Consider the following 16,403-nt stretch of genomic DNA (forward strand, 5'->3'; position numbering starts at 1 on the left):
CTCATCAAATTAAAGGCACAACTGCACAAGCCTTTGCCCCGAGTCTAGGAACACCCTAATTCCCGTAACGCAAGGGCTACACGCCTCAGGCGTGTACTGTACATCCTCAATTTTATTTCAAACCTTATCCTAGCTCCATTTCAAAATATTTGTTATTCTCTCTATTCCAAAATATAAATCGTTTAAAGTTGTTACAAAAAAAATTAACAAAGTTACTAATTCTCTTAGATTATGACAAACTCAAGGGTAATTTAACTAACTTATCATTTATCTAAAAAAAAAAAAATAATTATTTGTGAAAATATTTATTATAACTAATCTAAACAAAGGTAATATTGAAAAAATATTATTTATTACTCTTTAAAATACTCAAAACTACTTATATTTTGATACAAAATAATCACTCAAAAATGACTTATATTTTGAGACAAAGGGAGTACATTTGAAAAAGTACTATGTTCCAAAATTCTAATCACATTTATAATCTCAAGAAGTAATAAAAATTATTTTTTTCACATTTATCCTTTGTATATAACTAACAATTATTGCTTTAATTCCTTATAAATTTAGTGTTTGGATATATTAAATTAAGGGTAATATAGTCAATTTTATTAAATAATTTACTGTAACTTAGATAAATTTAATGCTTTTAAAGGACGTGAAATTTTAAATGTGATAAATATATAGGCACGAAGTTAGTATACATTAGCAAAGTTTACAAGCAAATTACTTTCCTCTTATGGATGTATGAAAACATCCACACATTATTCTCATTATCTTATTCTTTTTTTAATGTCACAAAAAAAAAAAAAAAAAAAAAACATCAATACCCTTATTTGTACCATTTATTACTGTTTAACTACCCGTAAAGTCACAAGTTTGTAGCCTTGACCGTTCTGAGGGCTTCATCTAAAAAAGGAATTCTCTGCGCCTAAAAAAATTTGGATTGTAATTAATAAACACAGTTCATTTGGTTAATCAATATGATTATGTCTGTGATTAGTGATTTTGGCTTGAATTTATCAATATTTATATTTCTTTTAAGTCTTATTGCAACCAGTTGCAAGAACAAAAAACTATAACCTGTTACCCCGAACGAATTTCATAAATTAAAAACAGGAATCCGTTGAAACGACTAAAAAGTTTAATGGGCAGCCGGCTGCCCCTTTGTTCCTATTCATCCACCAGCTTGAGAGAGATTAACTCATAATAAAAGTAAAGAAAAAACTATGTGAATCTATCCAAAGAAATGAGCAAATAATTCTGTCGCCATACAAATTTGATTACAAGTACATTTTTTCCTCTTCTTGCATGAATCTACCAATGAAGATTCGAGGTAGCTAGGTGACCATATTTTCAAAACCCACTATCCCCACTATGAAGCCGCCCATTTTAAAAGTCACTTAAAAAATTTCCCCAATCTGAAGGTCTGCAAATTTAAAATTCCAATGTAGTTTGCTTACTGTATTAGCCATAGCCAACATGTTTCACGCAAGGAATTGTGTAGCACGAAAGAATTACCTCCATCAGAATTCTCTCGCCATTCCAATTCAGAGAAAGCAGTTTGAAGTAGGTAATATGAGGTTTCTTGACAAAGTGAAGAAAGAACAAAGCAGCAAAAGAAATGGATTACAAGTATGATCAACTTTTAATATTTGTGCCGATAATTCAAGAATACCATTTTAAACACGAAAATACGGAATACTATATTAAAAGAAAAAAATGGTAACTCATCCCAACTCATAATCTATATATTATACTATCTGTACATGTATATTAGAGCCGAAGCATATAACAAAAAAGGTCAACGTCTATGATCTCCTTTGAATTTTTTTTCTTTTTCTTTTGTTTTAGATTTTTTATATATTATTTAATAAAAAATAATAAATATTTAATGAAACAATTAAGTGGAAAATTTAAACTCTATAATATATTAACCCTTTTGGAAGAGTTAGGCTCTGATTATAGAAATTTTGGTTGATTTTATATTCCAATAATAAGAGACTAACAATCAGATAATATTACTGACTGTTGAGATCAGTGATTTGGCACTCTTCCTCTTTAAGTAAAGTCGAGTTATTTGTAGCCAAGTAGGCTGGGATACATGTGGTAAAAAAAAAAAAAAACCAACCAGATATGATATTTTGATATTCAGATTCATTCTTATAGTGATTTCCTTGGCAATGAAAAAGAATGATGATAGATTGTTATATAAGACAAGTAAGTCTCTTACAAGATACATAAATTTGTATTATATTATTAATTTATATGATTTATTGACAACTAAGTCTATTTTCTTGCCACATAGTAAATTTAGTTCTTATCATCCTCATAGAACTTTGGATTAGAATGTCCAAAGCTCAATAGAAAAAGAAAGAAATGTAAAGGACATTGGTCAAATTTTCTATATATTTGGCTGAAATATGCTATATTCTTGGCAGACATTTATGGATTTCAGTTCAGCTGTTTTGTATTGATCTGCCCCTAGAAAATTCATTTGTGATTATCGTATTAGTAACAGAACACTACGACCAACAAAATTCCATTATCAAAGAATCAGTAAATTTCCTATTGCTGTGCATAAGTTTGATGTACAGTTGTAATTCAAGAGAAATAATTCACAAAGTTTATATATATAAGCAATATTGATAGTTTCATTTAATGGATATCCATGGAGTAGAATATTCTTAATTTACAGGGGAAAGTAAAATCAATATACAGTATACCTCAAGATTATAGAATCAGTATCAAGCAGCTATCCTTCCTTCTTTTCTACTTCTAATGCAATCTCATTGCGCCGTGTAAATGGAAGTGTAAAAGGGGGATTATACTGTTGCCAAATTACAGAAAGTTAGAAATATTGAAATGGACGTTTTAGTGCAAAAGGCAAACAAAAATACAGTGTTCCAGAATCTGTTGTTAGCATTTCACTGCAGGTTCTTACCTGTGCAACTTCCACTGAAGCACCCTCTTTTACTCTAAACTGCATGTCATTTTTCAAAGCATTTCGTAACTTCAATTCCCGTCGTTTAACATCTTCATCGGTAACAAAACCTGATTCAGATATAAAAAAAATGATCATGGGCATTCATGTTATACACCCAAGGAATTGAGAAATCTTCATTAATTTATCTACACATTGATTTGCAAGAAACTCAGCTGCCACATCTATCATAAATCAATCCTGCTATGATCTTCACTATTTAATTCACAGGTGCACCTCTTCATTTTTTTTTTTTTTTAATCGTGTGATTGAAGAATACATTTTACAATAATGAAAATCTTTTACAAATGATATTCTCAAGACAGAGACTCCCTGATGAAATTGTAAGCAACTACCAGCTTGAAATGTATCAAGGCTAAAATATGGCTATGACAATGCAACTGGATGAAGATCTCACATATACAATCGTACAAATCAAACATAATGAATGCAATGTTAATATGGATCTTCTTCTTCGTAGTTCATCTACCACATCACTAACACCTTTACCACAAAACAAATTGCTATTTAACTTTCTAATTTGATCACAAACCAGAGTCAAGATATTCACAAAGTTTGAGAGTTCTCAATTATCATAAAGGGCAGACCTGAAAAGGCCACAACTGCAACAATTTTCCTTGGCACCTCTTTAATCTTCACTTTTGGATCTTTAGGAAATGGCAAATCGGCACCATATTTGGACGGCATGACAAAGGACATCTGCCACTTATCCTGATCTTCCACCTAAATGAAGTTGTGATAATATTAAATCAAAACAAAAGAAAATACCAAAATTCTTAAAAGAATATAACTTAGTTATACATTCAGACTTTAAATACTGAAAATACAAGTATTGGGATCAAAGTTAAACAATCAGACTTAAGTATGAAAATACAAGTATTACGATCAACTATAACTAAGTGTAACTGAGTTGCAAAAATCACAATTTCAACTATGCTGCAAAGTTGATGCTCCCATTCTTATAGGTTCACCGGGTGAACCAGTGAACTTCACCCTCTATTCTAATGGCCAGACCTGAGATTTTCCAGGTCGGGATAGGCAAATTGAACCACTAGACTCGCCACACAGGGATGAGGCCCACAACTTGACATATGGAATTGAAATCATCTTTCAGTTACTTTATCAACCAACAGAATAAGCTAGATGTTTGAGCCTATGAAAACCTTCATTCTAGAAAATTAGAAGTAGACATAAATGGTAACAAAGCATTAAAATTAGGCTGGAAATATAGCCAAACTGAATCTAATAACAATAACCTGACACAGTTTGCTTCTGTATTATGATTCAAACAGAGAACATAAGCATGCAATTAATGATTGCATCTGCTAACTGAGACTCACAATTTAGTAAACAGAAACCCATCCTGTAAATTCACCACCTTCTTTTTTTTTTTTTTTTTTTCCAGTTACATATAAATTGACTCACCTTCTTTGCTATCACAGGTGTTGTCATTTCCATTCTCTCTCCATCAGATTGACTCTTGCGCGTAAAAACAGGTGTAGTCATTTCCATTTTCTCCTTTGTTGTATTCTACAAGTCAATATAAATTGCATAAGAACTAAACCAAAATAAATAAGCATTTTAACAAAGTCAGTCACGCTTTAGCAATCCTCAACTAGACTCGCATCTTAACTACCTTACCAAACAAGTATTCGGCTAAGACATTGAAAGACTGAGATGCACCATTGAAATCAAATCCACTCGTCCCTGGCATTGTTGTCTCCGCTATAAAGTAAGGCTTGTAAACAATAGTAAGCCAATTTAAACGTTAGCACAATATGTTGAACTAACCATAAAAATCAGAGCAAAAGAGTGAATGAATTGAATCCATATATATACACCTCAACTTCTCTAATCTCGTACTGATCTCTCCTACTCAATACTTTGTACTCCACAGTTTCAAGATCCGGAACTAATTGATAATTAATAAAACAGCAAAAGATATGAACTCAAAACTTTAACTCCATTAAAGAAAGATTAAGCGAAAGAGAATTAGAGAACTCTGCAATTGAAAATTGTAAAGAAATTTAAAATACCAGCCATCAATGCTTCCTCCACATTGCGGCTTTCGAACCTCCTAGGAAACAAGTATTTCGCAGTCTCATTTGCCAAATCGAACAAAACTGCAATAAAAAAATGCAATCAAAGCTTAAAAACTATTTGAATTAAAACACAGAAACGCATATACCAAGAAATTTCATAAAATTTACGTCGCCGAGAGACATTGGAAGACTGGGAAGCAATAGCAAAGACGAGAGACACACGAGCTTCGAAAGCGGATGACATGGCTCTTCTCGGCGGTGAAGAGGCGGTTCTTTCGGTGGCATTGGAATTGATTACGTTCCAGGATGGTTTGTTGGGGTTTGCAGAAGTGGCAGTGATAGTTTTTGGCAGAGATTGAATCATCGTTGAAGCCCTGCAGAGAAGAAGCATGTTGCTATCGTATCTTCGCTCCAAAATAAAGTTGTGGCTTAAATTTCTGTTGGGAGTGAAATATCGGTTATATTTAATTAATTATAATAATAATAATTGTGGTGGTTAGAATTTTTCCTTAATTGTACTCTTAATTGAAAATAAATTATCATTTTCCAAATGTCACTTATTTAATTTATTACTCATGGTTTTTAAGTGCATAGAGATTCAACCTATAATAGAATCTTTCATACTTTTTCAAAAAAATTAAGGAATAATTATAATTTTAGTCTTTAATTTTTTAAATTTTTTCTATTTTGATGTTTAATAAAAAATATTATTAATTAAACGTAAAAAATTTTAAAAAATTTACATTTCTGCGTCTCGATTTGATACGTGAAACTCACTTTTTCACGTATGTCATATTACATGGCACAAAGAAGCTGCAAATCAACTTGCGATTTAGAGCCCATGTGGACATGTTATTAACTTCTAATTTGCCTTCTAAAAATTCAATTCCCAGTCGAATCTCATTTATCTCCGGCGTGCCTTGGACATTGAAGTTCGATACTCCTCATTTTGCGAGGTAACTTCATAGAAGAAGAACTCCTTCACAACTTGTTTGGAAACAAGTATGTATTTTTTATATTTTGGTTCAAACCCACAAATTCTCAACTGGGTTATTTATTTTTATTCTAAGAGCAGAGTGCTGCATACACGTTTTATTAGAATCCAAACCAGACTTTTGCGGGTGCTTTTCAAGAATTCTGTCATGGATGTGACATACTTGCCTATTATCTCGCTCACTCTTACTTGCATTAAGAGTTAGAGAGAGAAAAGTGACTGCTTGCGTTGAGAGTTAGGAGAGAAACTGATTGCTTGGTTAGTGAGAGAAACAGATAAAAAGGCAGAGGGAAGAATCAAATTGAGATACAACTTAGGTTCCCGCGAAGGGAAAAAGAAAAATTATGTGAAAGCACACGTGGAATCCACATGTATTGATGATGTGGAAAAAAGCAGGCCATGTTGGAGCCAGCACTTTAAAGATGGGCCCACAAATGCCACAGTGTTTTCCGACTAGACAAAAAAAAAAAAAAAAAAAAAAAACTGAAAATTGAAACACTAAAAATAACATTATCCCAAAACTTAAAACCTTCCATAATTTGCAATTATAATTTTAATTTCATTTATCTTCAAATACTTCATTAAATTAGATTTCATTAGCCAATCGATATCGTCTGAACAGGGAATGAGAGATTTCAAATTTGAATTCTTTCAACCATGAAAATTATCACCAATTTAGAGAATATTATTCAAAAAGGAAAATTACTCTTACCGTATAGTCCAAACATTATTTCAATTCATTGAATTGCTGGCTCACCTTAGCTGGCTAACAATGAAAAAATATTTTTCTAATAAAAAAAATTTCTAGTAACTAATTGTTTTTAAAGCTTCCACAATCAAAAGAAATGACATACTTATTCATACAAATAGTCATTTTTATTTTTCCGAATTGACCCATAAGTGTGGAGGGCTTTGGAAGTCTTTCTGATTGGCCTGTGCAAATGAGCTAAAAACCAAGAATGTTTGGTAAACTGTAATGAAATACGATTGTAAATTTTAATTCAGTAGCAAATTTTCAGTTCTTCCATCAGGCCAAAGCAAATCTTTCTATCCCCCAACAAAATTCAGTAGCCAAAAGGTTTCAATAAAAACGTATAACAAGACAGTATAAGACACAATCCTCCATACAGGCAACGAGTATAAAAATCTAAGCAATTACGAAATAAAAAATGAAATAGAACCCTTTTCCTCTTGCTTGATGATAAACATGCAAATGAAACATTTGAGGAACTACACCGTCAAGGACTCTTGCTGGATATGCCAAGCAACAACATCCTTGTAGGGTAAGTTGCCTCCAAAGATATCAAGAGCACTACCCACAGTAACATCTACACGTCCCTGTCCTGCAGTCTTTATCCTCTCTAAATCATTCATTACAGTCACGCCACCAGCATAGGTCACCGGAATCTGGCACCCAAAACCTCAAATGCATCAATAATCCAGGCATTACAGCATATCTAGACAGCCATAGTAAAGAGCATTTATCTATGAGCTCGGTTTCACCATGGCAAAGTGGAATCCATCTAAAAGTTTCAACTAGCAGGAATAAATTCCGTGGCCATCAGAAGTATTAAGCAAAGAACCATAGTCTGTACCTTCAAACCTCTCTTAAGAGAAAGATTCATTTAGGATTGTTAAAATTCCAAATGACAGTTTAGGCTCATGGATACTTCAGAAGTGCTTAATTTTCACTATGCATAAAGGTGGAAGCTATAAATAGTTTCGGTCTTTATGATTACTTTATACTTGTACCTCTAATCTCAATAATACTAGCATATCAAAATCAGTATAATATAGAAAATGAAGCTGCATAAGCCAATGGATTGATAACCAAAATCCATTAACAGCTTGGGTATCAACTCAGGAAGAATATCCATCATTCACTAACTTTTAACATAATTCCCCACTTTAAACCACTAGATGATGGGGCACATTTACCCAACTACAGGCATATTATGCTCATGGTAGGAACAGTTCATTGAAAATTATGAATATAAGAAATGGCATGATTAATGTTGTTGCCAAAGTTGCACAACATTTCTTGAGGAAATACTATCTGCAGTGTGTCAAGTGAAGACAACAGAATCAAATATGCAAAATTATATGTCACTTACCGGAGAGTACCTGCCAAGCAATGCCACAAGCTCTTCATCAATTCCCAGCCTGAAAAGGAAGCAGTAGGTGCATGTAGTCCAAATATAATTTCTTGGAACCAAAATTAATGGCAAAAAAAAAAAAAAAAAAAAAAAAAAAAAAAAAAAAAAAAAAATTCAAAAGCATATCCTGTCATGCCAAAGATCAAGCAACAGAATGGCATGGCCTCAATTGTGCATGTTTTTCATTTTTTTAGTTATTAGAGAAATAAAAGCAAAAACAAAATTAAGAGGGAGATTTTACAATTGAAGGTATTGGATTGTTATAAGGAACGGCCAGATTACAATTATTCGGTCTCAGGATGAAAGGTTTCAGATTTACAACACTGACCTTTGTTTCTCATCCTACCTAAACAACCAATACAAAGGACTCATATAGGTAAGTTATAAGAGAATGTCTCTAGTTTATAAAGCAAATTATCCTTGTCCAAGAGTTGGGGTAAAACATCATGTAAAATCAGTCAAGAAAAACCGTGCTTACTATATTTAAGTTCCGCCTACCAGTCAATGTGTAAGGCTTAAACATGATGAATTAGAGTTCCCAGTATCGAATAAAAAGATCTTGAATTAAATATTCTTCTGTGTCTAAAACCGGGGCTTGAGCTCTCTACTTTGTTTAGTGTTGAGAGTCTAGAAAGAGAGTGAATCAGAGAGTTGATAGAGGATTTATAGTAAATTATTTTAGAATTGTATAATAAAAGACTAAAAGACTTACTTTTTCCCTTCAACATCAACACCGTGAACCAAAAACTCATCCGCATAGTTGGCAAGAAATTGTAATACTTCCTCAGCAAGATAGACATCACTGAACTTTTGCCATCTATCAGTTACAATTGCATATCTACCTTCCTGCATGTGAGAAGCAGCACATACATGGCTGTAAAATGTAGTGGTTGAAAATAAAATAGTTTCAAGTTTGTGAAAAGAAGAGTAGCTAAAACTTTTTGAACACGTCTTTCTTTTAAGTTCCAACAGTTCAAATATGCCATAAACTTTCTGATCACTTCAATATTCTGCATTGCATTAATTGTGCTTAAAATTATTCACCAAATGTACAATAATATCAAGTAAAAAGGAATAATATTGGAGGAAAGTTTGAAAGCTTATGCCTAATCATCAAGTTTCAATTAATCCCATCTCAGATTTCAATCAACTCATCCAACAAGAAAGCCAAATACAATTTTTGAAGTCACACCTTCTTTCTGCAGCTAAGGTCCAGCACCAGCCTTCGCTTTCCAACAATACTGACAAGATCTTTTAGTCTTTCCAGGTCCATTTGACCATTGTTGAAAACATACTGCAAGAGAAACAATAATTTTAAAAGCAAAATAAGAAAATTTTGCACTCTGAAAAAGATGGAAGCAGGTAACATAAAAAGGAAATGCAACTTCTCTCCAGAACACTCTGTCAAGGTACAACATATTTCTCATGATTTTTTCACCTGTATATTAAACATATAAACTCTGAATATTACCTGCTTAACAAGATGTAAGCTCTATTTTTCTTCAAACATGGAGATCTATGAAAGTACGTGGTTTGGTTGTGTAGATCAGAATGCATGCCAACCATAGTTGTCAAAAGCGCAAGTGAACTCCTATGATTTTACGAGTTTACAAGTCAACTTCAAGAAAACAATTTGACATGTGCCTAGACCAAATCTTGGATAAAGTCGTATAAATTGCTTGAAAAAGTTTTAAATATTGAATGACTTCATGACCAAACAAATTTTACATTCTTACAATCTTACTATATTTTCTATCTTTAAATATTATTTTTATTTTTTTATTAATATTATTATTATTTTTATATTATTTTTATTTTTAAATACTATTTTTTTATGATATGTAAAATCTTGCGATTATATGATTCTAGTTTACAATACGATTTTATCAACACATATCCAATCCTAGGTTGAAAAGCGGTCTTAATAACCATATTACCAATGAGGAGGATACAAATTAAGGGGGAAACATGAGCGGAAATTTTGGATTTGAAGTCAGAGCAATTTTTGGGAAAATAAATGCACTAATTTATTAATTCAAAATCGAAAGGAATATTGAAGGTTATAACATACTGAAGTGACAATGACATGGCTGGCTCCTTCTTTGACGTAACTTAAACAATTGTCTGAATTTATACCGCCTCCAACTTGCAAGCCGCCTAGATTTTTCCAGTCCTCGCAGTAAGTTCAGCAGAGGAAAAATCTGTAAGTTTTAAACATACATCAACCATAAATCAAAAGTGAAAAGAGAATACTCAATATGAGTGTGATTCCCAATTTCCCATTGAAATATCAGAGTGAACAATGAGATGTTATTTCAAATTTAAGTTTTATATTGTTAACAGGGCAATTAAATGAGAAGGAATCCAGAGATTATTAATTATTCCCATAGACTCAAACCCAACCATGAAAAGCTATGTTAAACCAAGTTATCAAAGAAAACAAACACACCATAAATATAAAGCAAACTATACCTACCAGGATAGGCATGTAGTGCTTCAATAGCAGCAGTTTTGCTTAAAGGATCAGCACCAAGCATGATTACATGACCACCAGTAAGCTCATCTTCTTTGTATAAATTGGCAAACTCTGCGGCAGATTTGTCTGATTCAAAGTTTGTTACAAGAATAGATCCATCATCTTTTAAATCCCGAAGAGTAGACCCAACAATTTGCTTCACTTTTCCCTATAAACCATGCACAAAAATGAATCTCAAAACATTTTACTCAGAATACAGGAAGATGTAACATGCTTAAATGAAACAAGGAAAACACAGCAATTTCCCCATTGTCCAGCCTGAAAATTGATATCTTAAAAGATTATGTTTGGATGCCCTAACATAAATGGAATGCAATGTAATGCAAACTAAAAATGCATTCGCCTTAAAATACATTCAACTAAAAATACATTCAATTATTAGATTATGGTGTACCAAACATAACCCCAACAGATATAATAAAGCTGAACACTTACCTATTACTATAAACTAATTATTCTAAACTATTCTAAACTTTACAAGTATAAATAAGAAGCATTGCTATGCCTATACTCTTTTCTGTTATATTTCAGATAGTTATGGGCAATGCATTTTTATGGGAAAACCAATTAACAGAGAATTAAATTAACGGAATGGAATAAACGCAAAGAGGATCAATTTGAATACCTTGTGTATGTCGATGCAAGGGCGGAAGCGAACAGCACACTGTATGGACAAGCGCGAAGATCCTGCAAAAATAAACAACACCACGGTTCAATTCTCAGGATATAGAAGAGACACAAGAAGAAGAGGAAGACAAAGTCACAATAAATGAGAAGAAAGTAGAAGCATTTACTTACTGTAGACATGGAAGGGCAGTGGTGCAATAGACTTGTTTTGCTTTCGGAAACCGGGAAATGCTGCTGTATAGTGCAGATTTCCGTGGAGGCGGCAAGTTCTCATAATTGCTTAATTCCACAGGGATGATGAAGAGAGAAGAGAAAGAGGGCTCTGAAGGTTATTAAACAGAAAATCTCTGAGACCAATATTTACCAAAATACCCCTTACCAAACATCTTATTCTCTTATGGAAAAATAATTAATCCCTAGGTTTGACCAAACTAATTAACTCTTCCTCGTATTTTATTAATATTAATTAATGGCTCCTGAAATTTATTTTGGTTAAACCATCCATTCCTTTAGTCTATTTTGTTCTGATTTTACCGTTAAAATATGTGAAAAAGACAAAAATAGCCTCATAATTAAATAAGAAAAGACAACAATATCCTCACTTTCCCTCTAATTTTCTCTCCTTTTATCCTAACTTTCCACTTCTGGAAACACCTCCTATCTCTAACTTTCCACTTCTCCAAAATCTGAGATCAATATTTACCAAAATACCCATTAACAAACATCTTATTTTCTCATGGAAAAATAATTAATTGGCACGTGAAGTTTGATCAAATTAATTAACTCATCCTCATATTTTATCAATATTAATTAATAGTCTCTGAAATTTATTTTCGTTAAATCATCCATTCCTTTCATCTATTTTGTTCTGATTTTGCCGTTAAAATATGTGAAAAGACAAAAATAGCCTCACAATTAAATAAGAAAAGACAACAATATCCTCGCTTTCCCTCTAATTTTCTCTCCTTTTATCTCTAACTTTCCACTTCTCCAAACACGTCCTATCTCTAACTTTCCACCTCTCCAAAACACAACTGTTAACTCCAGCTGAACCTCTAAATACAATCTTGCCGTCGACTGCAACAATGAAAAAGAGAATGGGAAACTCCCATGCAATAGAGGTTACTAGTTAAAGAAGAACCAGAGGTTATAAATACTTGGAAACTCATGGAAGATCTTGAAGGAGGAGGATGAGGATGAGGAATACCCATTCTGAATCATTCCAAGAAAAGCCCTAAAACTAGGGTTTTGCTTCATGGGTTTGCAAATATAGAGACAAGAAGTCCATTAAGTTCTTAAATCAAATTGGGTCGCAAGAAAAGCTAAGACTTTTGGTGGGAAAGAAAATAAGGTAGAGAAAATTTCAGATTTTAGTCTAAGACCAGTTACAATCCTTATCATCTACAATGGTCCTAACTAGCTTTTGGAGTTCCTTCTTTAATTCAATCGCCTTGGCCATGATCGTTGGATCGAAATAAAAGACACCGATCTTGGCCATGGAAAGAAAAATCAAAGAAGGCGATCAAAACAACAAATTAATGTGCTTTTAATGTTCAGTGAGAGTTGTCGTGCCAAGAATGGGGAGACAGAGAAGGAGAAGGAGAATGCTCTGTTTCATTCTCTCTCTTTTATTTTCAATTTTTATGAGAAAATTATCTTTCTTCTCTACATTGCGAGGAATTAGAAGAACTTTTGAGAATTGTAACATTGTAAGGTCAATTATTTAATCACATCACATTCATCTTGTTGAAAGAGATATTTCAATGGATTCGGATTTTAAAGAGGAGCTAAGAGGGCTAATGAGTAAAAAAGAAGTGAAAATTCCACTTGTGTTTGTTAAAGGAAGATTGATCAGTGGTGCTGATCAAGTGGTGAAGTTAGATGAAGGGAAATTAGAGATTTTATTTCATGGGATTCTTAAACAACTTGCCGACGAATGTGAAGGGTGTGGAGGAGTTAGGTTTGTAATGTGTATGGAGCGTAATGGAAGTTGCAAATCCTTGGATGTTGTGCAAAAGAAGATGGTTAAATGTAGTGAGTGTAATGAGAATGGATTGATATTTGTTGCTAATTTAACTTTCTTTCTTTTTTTTTTTTTTTTTTTTTTGATTGTAAGGTTATTTTGTCTTTTCACACAATTTAAAAGAAAAATGAATGAAAAGACTGAAGGATTTAAGGGAAGCAAACCATTAATTAATATTAATAAAATACGAGAATAATTTGGTTTGGTCATATCGTACAGGAACAATTGATTATTTTCCCTTTTCTTATTTATTGTTTAACTACGGAGACTCGAAAACTCAGTAGACGGAAACGACGTCTAGAAAATGTCGTTCAAGAAGAAACTTCCGTTGCCCATTCTCAGAAAACTGGATCGAACCCCTTCACCTCCACCGCCACCGCCGCTCCCTCCTCTGCCAGACCCACCACCGTCTCCTCTCACCCCTCTCCCCACGCTTACTCTCACCCCCACCCCTCACCACTCCCTTTTCCTTCGCTTTCTCCAAACCCACCTGGCCACCAAGCCTCTTACCCCTGAAAATCTCCTTCACTTCCTCAAATCCAAGCTTCGCCACCACCCGCTCTTCTCTCACTATGATTTGCTTGTCTTCAATTGGGCTTCTACCATTGACTCCTTTCGCCATGATCACTCCACTTTTGAATGGATGGCACGCACTCTTGCCATCACTAACCGACTCAACGATGTCGCTTCGCTTCTTTCTTTTATGGCTGCCAATCCCTGTCCTTGCTCTGAAGGTATATTTTCTTGCCCGAGAATTGAATCCATTTTTCAATTTTCTGTTAATGCTTATTGTAAAGCAGGGAAATTGAATGATGCATTAATTGCTTTTGAGACTATGAAGAAATTGATTGATGGGAGGCCTAATGTAGCTGTCTATAATATTCTGATTAACGGATATGTGAAATGTGGGTTGCATGCTAAGGCTACGGAGTTTTATAATAGGATGTTGAAAGATAGAGTTAAGCCTGATGTGTTCACTTTTAATATATTGATTGGTAGCTATTGTAGGCATAAGAAGTTTGATTTGGCTTTGGAGTTGTTTAAGGAGATGAAGGAGAAGGGTTGTAAGCCTAATGTGATTAGTTTTAATACTTTGATTATGGGTTTCTTTAGAGAAGGGAAGTCTAAGGAAGGAGTTAAGATGGCTTATGAAATGATAGATTTAGGGTTTGAGTTCTCAAGTGTGAGTTGTGAGATTTTGGTTAATGGGCTTTGTAGGGAAGAGAGACTCTTGGAGGCTTGTGAATTGTTGATTGATTTCTCAAGAAAAGGGGTTTTGCCAAGAAGGTTTGATTTTTGTATACTTGTGGAGAAGCTTTGTGAGAAAAGACATGCAGGTCTAGCTTTGGAGTTGTTGGCTGAGTTGTGGAGTAGTGGAAATGTACCCTGCTTTATTACTTGTGCGACTTTGATAGAAGGTTTGAGGAAATTGGGGAAAATAGAAGAGGCATTTAGATTGATGGAAAGGATGTTGAAAGAGAGTATTATTTCTGATATTACGACCTTTAATTGCCTCATTCAAGATCTTTGCTATGTGGGAAGAACAGCTGATGCTAACAAATTGAGATTATTGGCCTCTATCAAGGGTCTGGAACCAGATGAGATGACATATTACACTTTGGTTTCTGGGTATACGAGAGAGGGAAATAAGAAGGAAGGGGAAGATCTGGTCGATCAGATGTTAGATAAGGAATTTATACCTGATCTTGCTACATATAATAGGTTAATGGATGGACTCTCTAAGTCTGGAAGTCCTGGAATGTAGCATTTTGATTGTGTTGAGGAGTAAATGTGAATACCTCTTCCTGTTGATACTTCTACTTTGTGCCATGAGTTTTGGCAGAACTAACTGGGTTCTCTCAACTGTGGTAAGAATGTTCTCCTTGATGAAGTTTATCTGATTGCTATAGTTTTTAATGCTTATGTTTACAGGAATCTGTAGGAACAGACATATGTATATGGACTATAGTAAATCGATGAGGTAAGGAAGAAACTAAAAGTGAAAGCAGAAGCTAAACAAATTCGTGCAGATTCCAGTTGCTCATCAATAAGAATGCCAAGAGTTATTGCTAGCAGCTGCAGATTGATAAAAATGGAAGAGCTGCTTAAAGAAATGGCTGATGGTGCTGAAATAGAGCCTGATACGGTTTTAAAATGCTGGGAACCATAGGTGTATAAAGGATGATGACAGTGTAAGGGTCAAATGGGAAGAGAAGATCTCTCTGAGGATTAAAGCATTTGCCTTGTTGCATCAACCAATGAGGAAGCAAAGAAATCAATCCAGAGAAAAAAGCAGAACAGGTTTATTCTAAATTAGCTACTTTCTCACTATCTTGCAAATAGTGTAAAGACTAGCTAAAAAACTAGGAGACGTGCTCCTTCTGCTTTGGAATGAGTTAAAGAAAGGTCTACGGTGAATGGAATCAAAGAATTTCTAATTCTTTAGATATTGTGCTTTTCATGGAAGAAATGGAAGAATATCAGGAGATCCGTCCAGTATATTCAAAAGTAAGGATGCCCTGCTTCTCAGTCCAGGCAAGACGGGAGAAAGCAAGAGGAAAAACTGGAGCTGAGGCCTTCAAGTGTTTGGCTGGAGGTACCAAATTCTTGTTGTGGAAGTAAGTGATGATTATAACATATTGAATGAGGTTGTTTTGCTTGACATTCAGTTAAACCATGATTTTTATATAATTGATCTGTATATTATGAAACTTTTTAGAGTAAAATGCACAATATGAAACCTGAACTCTGAATGTGATGTTATATAATAATGAAATGTATAACCTCGTGAATTCAGCTATGGAATTTTTTTTTTTTTTTTGTTAATATAGTGTTTTCACAAGAGTCAAGACAATGTTTTCACTATTTGGGTTATTCAACACAAACTGAATTTCAGTTGGTATTAGCAAATTATTTAATTTTAATATAAAATCAATAATATTCAGTAGAATTTCATCTCTATTTTTCCTTGATCATCCAAAATATTGTTCTTAATAGTTTATGTCAACCCACCTAAACACG

The 16,403-nt window shown here is 33.6% G+C and overlaps 4 protein-coding genes and 1 long non-coding RNA gene across 6 annotated transcripts; 2 read left to right on the forward strand and 3 right to left on the reverse strand.

Annotated features, from left to right (window-relative positions):
- Positions 1-1,216: 1,216 nt before the first annotated feature.
- Positions 1,217-1,583, reverse strand: LOC110009524 (uncharacterized). The gene is made up of 2 exons (XR_002284414.3): positions 1,522-1,583; positions 1,217-1,429 (listed from the first exon to the last, which is right to left on the reverse strand). It is a non-coding gene; the product is annotated as an uncharacterized LOC110009524 (long non-coding RNA).
- Positions 1,584-2,603: 1,020 nt separating this feature from the next.
- Positions 2,604-5,478, reverse strand: LOC105634686 (SOUL heme-binding family protein). The gene is made up of 8 exons (XM_012217574.3): positions 5,215-5,478; positions 5,041-5,127; positions 4,846-4,916; positions 4,641-4,742; positions 4,430-4,534; positions 3,592-3,727; positions 2,945-3,054; positions 2,604-2,830 (listed from the first exon to the last, which is right to left on the reverse strand). The coding sequence occupies exons 1-8, from the start codon at positions 5,435-5,437 to the stop codon at positions 2,756-2,758; spliced, it is 909 nt and encodes a 302-aa protein (XP_012072964.1). The 5' UTR covers positions 5,438-5,478; the 3' UTR covers positions 2,604-2,755.
- A 1,524-nt stretch (positions 5,479-7,002) lies between these two features.
- APG10 (Aldolase-type TIM barrel family protein) lies at positions 7,003-11,688 on the reverse strand. Of its 2 annotated transcripts, XR_002284415.3 has the most exons (9): positions 11,531-11,688; positions 11,358-11,419; positions 10,673-10,880; positions 10,268-10,353; positions 9,389-9,490; positions 8,909-9,042; positions 8,695-8,823; positions 8,155-8,203; positions 7,365-7,447 (listed from the first exon to the last, which is right to left on the reverse strand). XR_002284415.3 is itself a non-coding variant. In XM_012217573.4 (8 exons), exons 1-8 carry the CDS (start codon positions 11,631-11,633, stop codon positions 7,271-7,273), a joined length of 921 nt encoding a protein of 306 aa, XP_012072963.1. In that variant the 5' UTR covers positions 11,634-11,688; the 3' UTR covers positions 7,003-7,270. The 2 variants fall into 2 exon arrangements, 1 of the variants encoding a protein (XP_012072963.1); XM_012217573.4 differs by lacking the exon at positions 8,695-8,823 and having other exon boundaries at positions 7,003-7,447.
- LOC149498164 (Glutaredoxin family protein) lies at positions 11,657-13,591 on the forward strand. Its single transcript, XM_089718418.1, is given in 5 exon segments — positions 11,657-11,687; positions 12,489-12,644; positions 12,647-12,670; positions 12,673-12,768; positions 12,911-13,591. Coding segments are annotated over 5 exon segments (975 nt in total). The 3' UTR covers positions 13,579-13,591.
- Position 13,592: 1 nt separating this feature from the next.
- Positions 13,593-16,182, forward strand: LOC105634684 (pentatricopeptide (PPR) repeat-containing protein). Its single transcript, XM_012217571.4, has 2 exons — positions 13,593-15,250; positions 15,315-16,182. Exon 1 carries the CDS (start codon positions 13,687-13,689, stop codon positions 15,145-15,147), a length of 1,461 nt encoding a protein of 486 aa, XP_012072961.1. The 5' UTR covers positions 13,593-13,686; the 3' UTR covers positions 15,148-15,250; positions 15,315-16,182.
- The last annotated feature ends 221 nt before the right edge of the window (positions 16,183-16,403 follow it).

The sequence above is a fragment of the Jatropha curcas genome, chromosome 2 (assembly GCF_041381405.1).
Source record: "Jatropha curcas cultivar XTBG-Jc1 chromosome 2, XTBG_Jcur_1.0, whole genome shotgun sequence".
Lineage (NCBI taxonomy): Eukaryota > Viridiplantae > Streptophyta > Magnoliopsida > Malpighiales > Euphorbiaceae > Jatropha > Jatropha curcas.

What these genes read in the sequence shown, in the direction of transcription:
- LOC105634686 (XM_012217574.3), bottom strand. Translation starts at nt 5,437, where the DNA reads ATGCTTCTTCTCTGCAGGGCTTCAACGATGATTCAATCTCTGCCAAAA. An exon ending in GGAGGAAGCATTGATGGCTG is followed by an intron (nt 4,917 to 5,040) that starts GTATTTTAAATT and finishes ATTATCAATTAG; the next exon opens with TTCCGGATCTTGAAACTGTG. An exon ending in CTTCAGTGGAAGTTGCACAG is followed by an intron (nt 2,831 to 2,944) that starts GTAAGAACCTGC and finishes ATTTGGCAACAG; the next exon opens with TATAATCCCCCTTTTACACT.
- APG10 (XM_012217573.4), bottom strand. Translation starts at nt 11,633, where the DNA reads ATGAGAACTTGCCGCCTCCACGGAAATCTGCACTATACAGCAGCATTT. An exon ending in ACTGCCCTTCCATGTCTACA is followed by an intron (nt 11,420 to 11,530) that starts GTAAGTAAATGC and finishes TTATTTTTGCAG; the next exon opens with GATCTTCGCGCTTGTCCATA. An exon ending in GCCATGTCATTGTCACTTCA is followed by an intron (nt 9,491 to 10,267) that starts GTATGTTATAAC and finishes TTTCTCTTGCAG; the next exon opens with TATGTTTTCAACAATGGTCA.
- LOC105634684 (XM_012217571.4), top strand. Translation starts at nt 13,687, where the DNA reads ATGTCGTTCAAGAAGAAACTTCCGTTGCCCATTCTCAGAAAACTGGAT.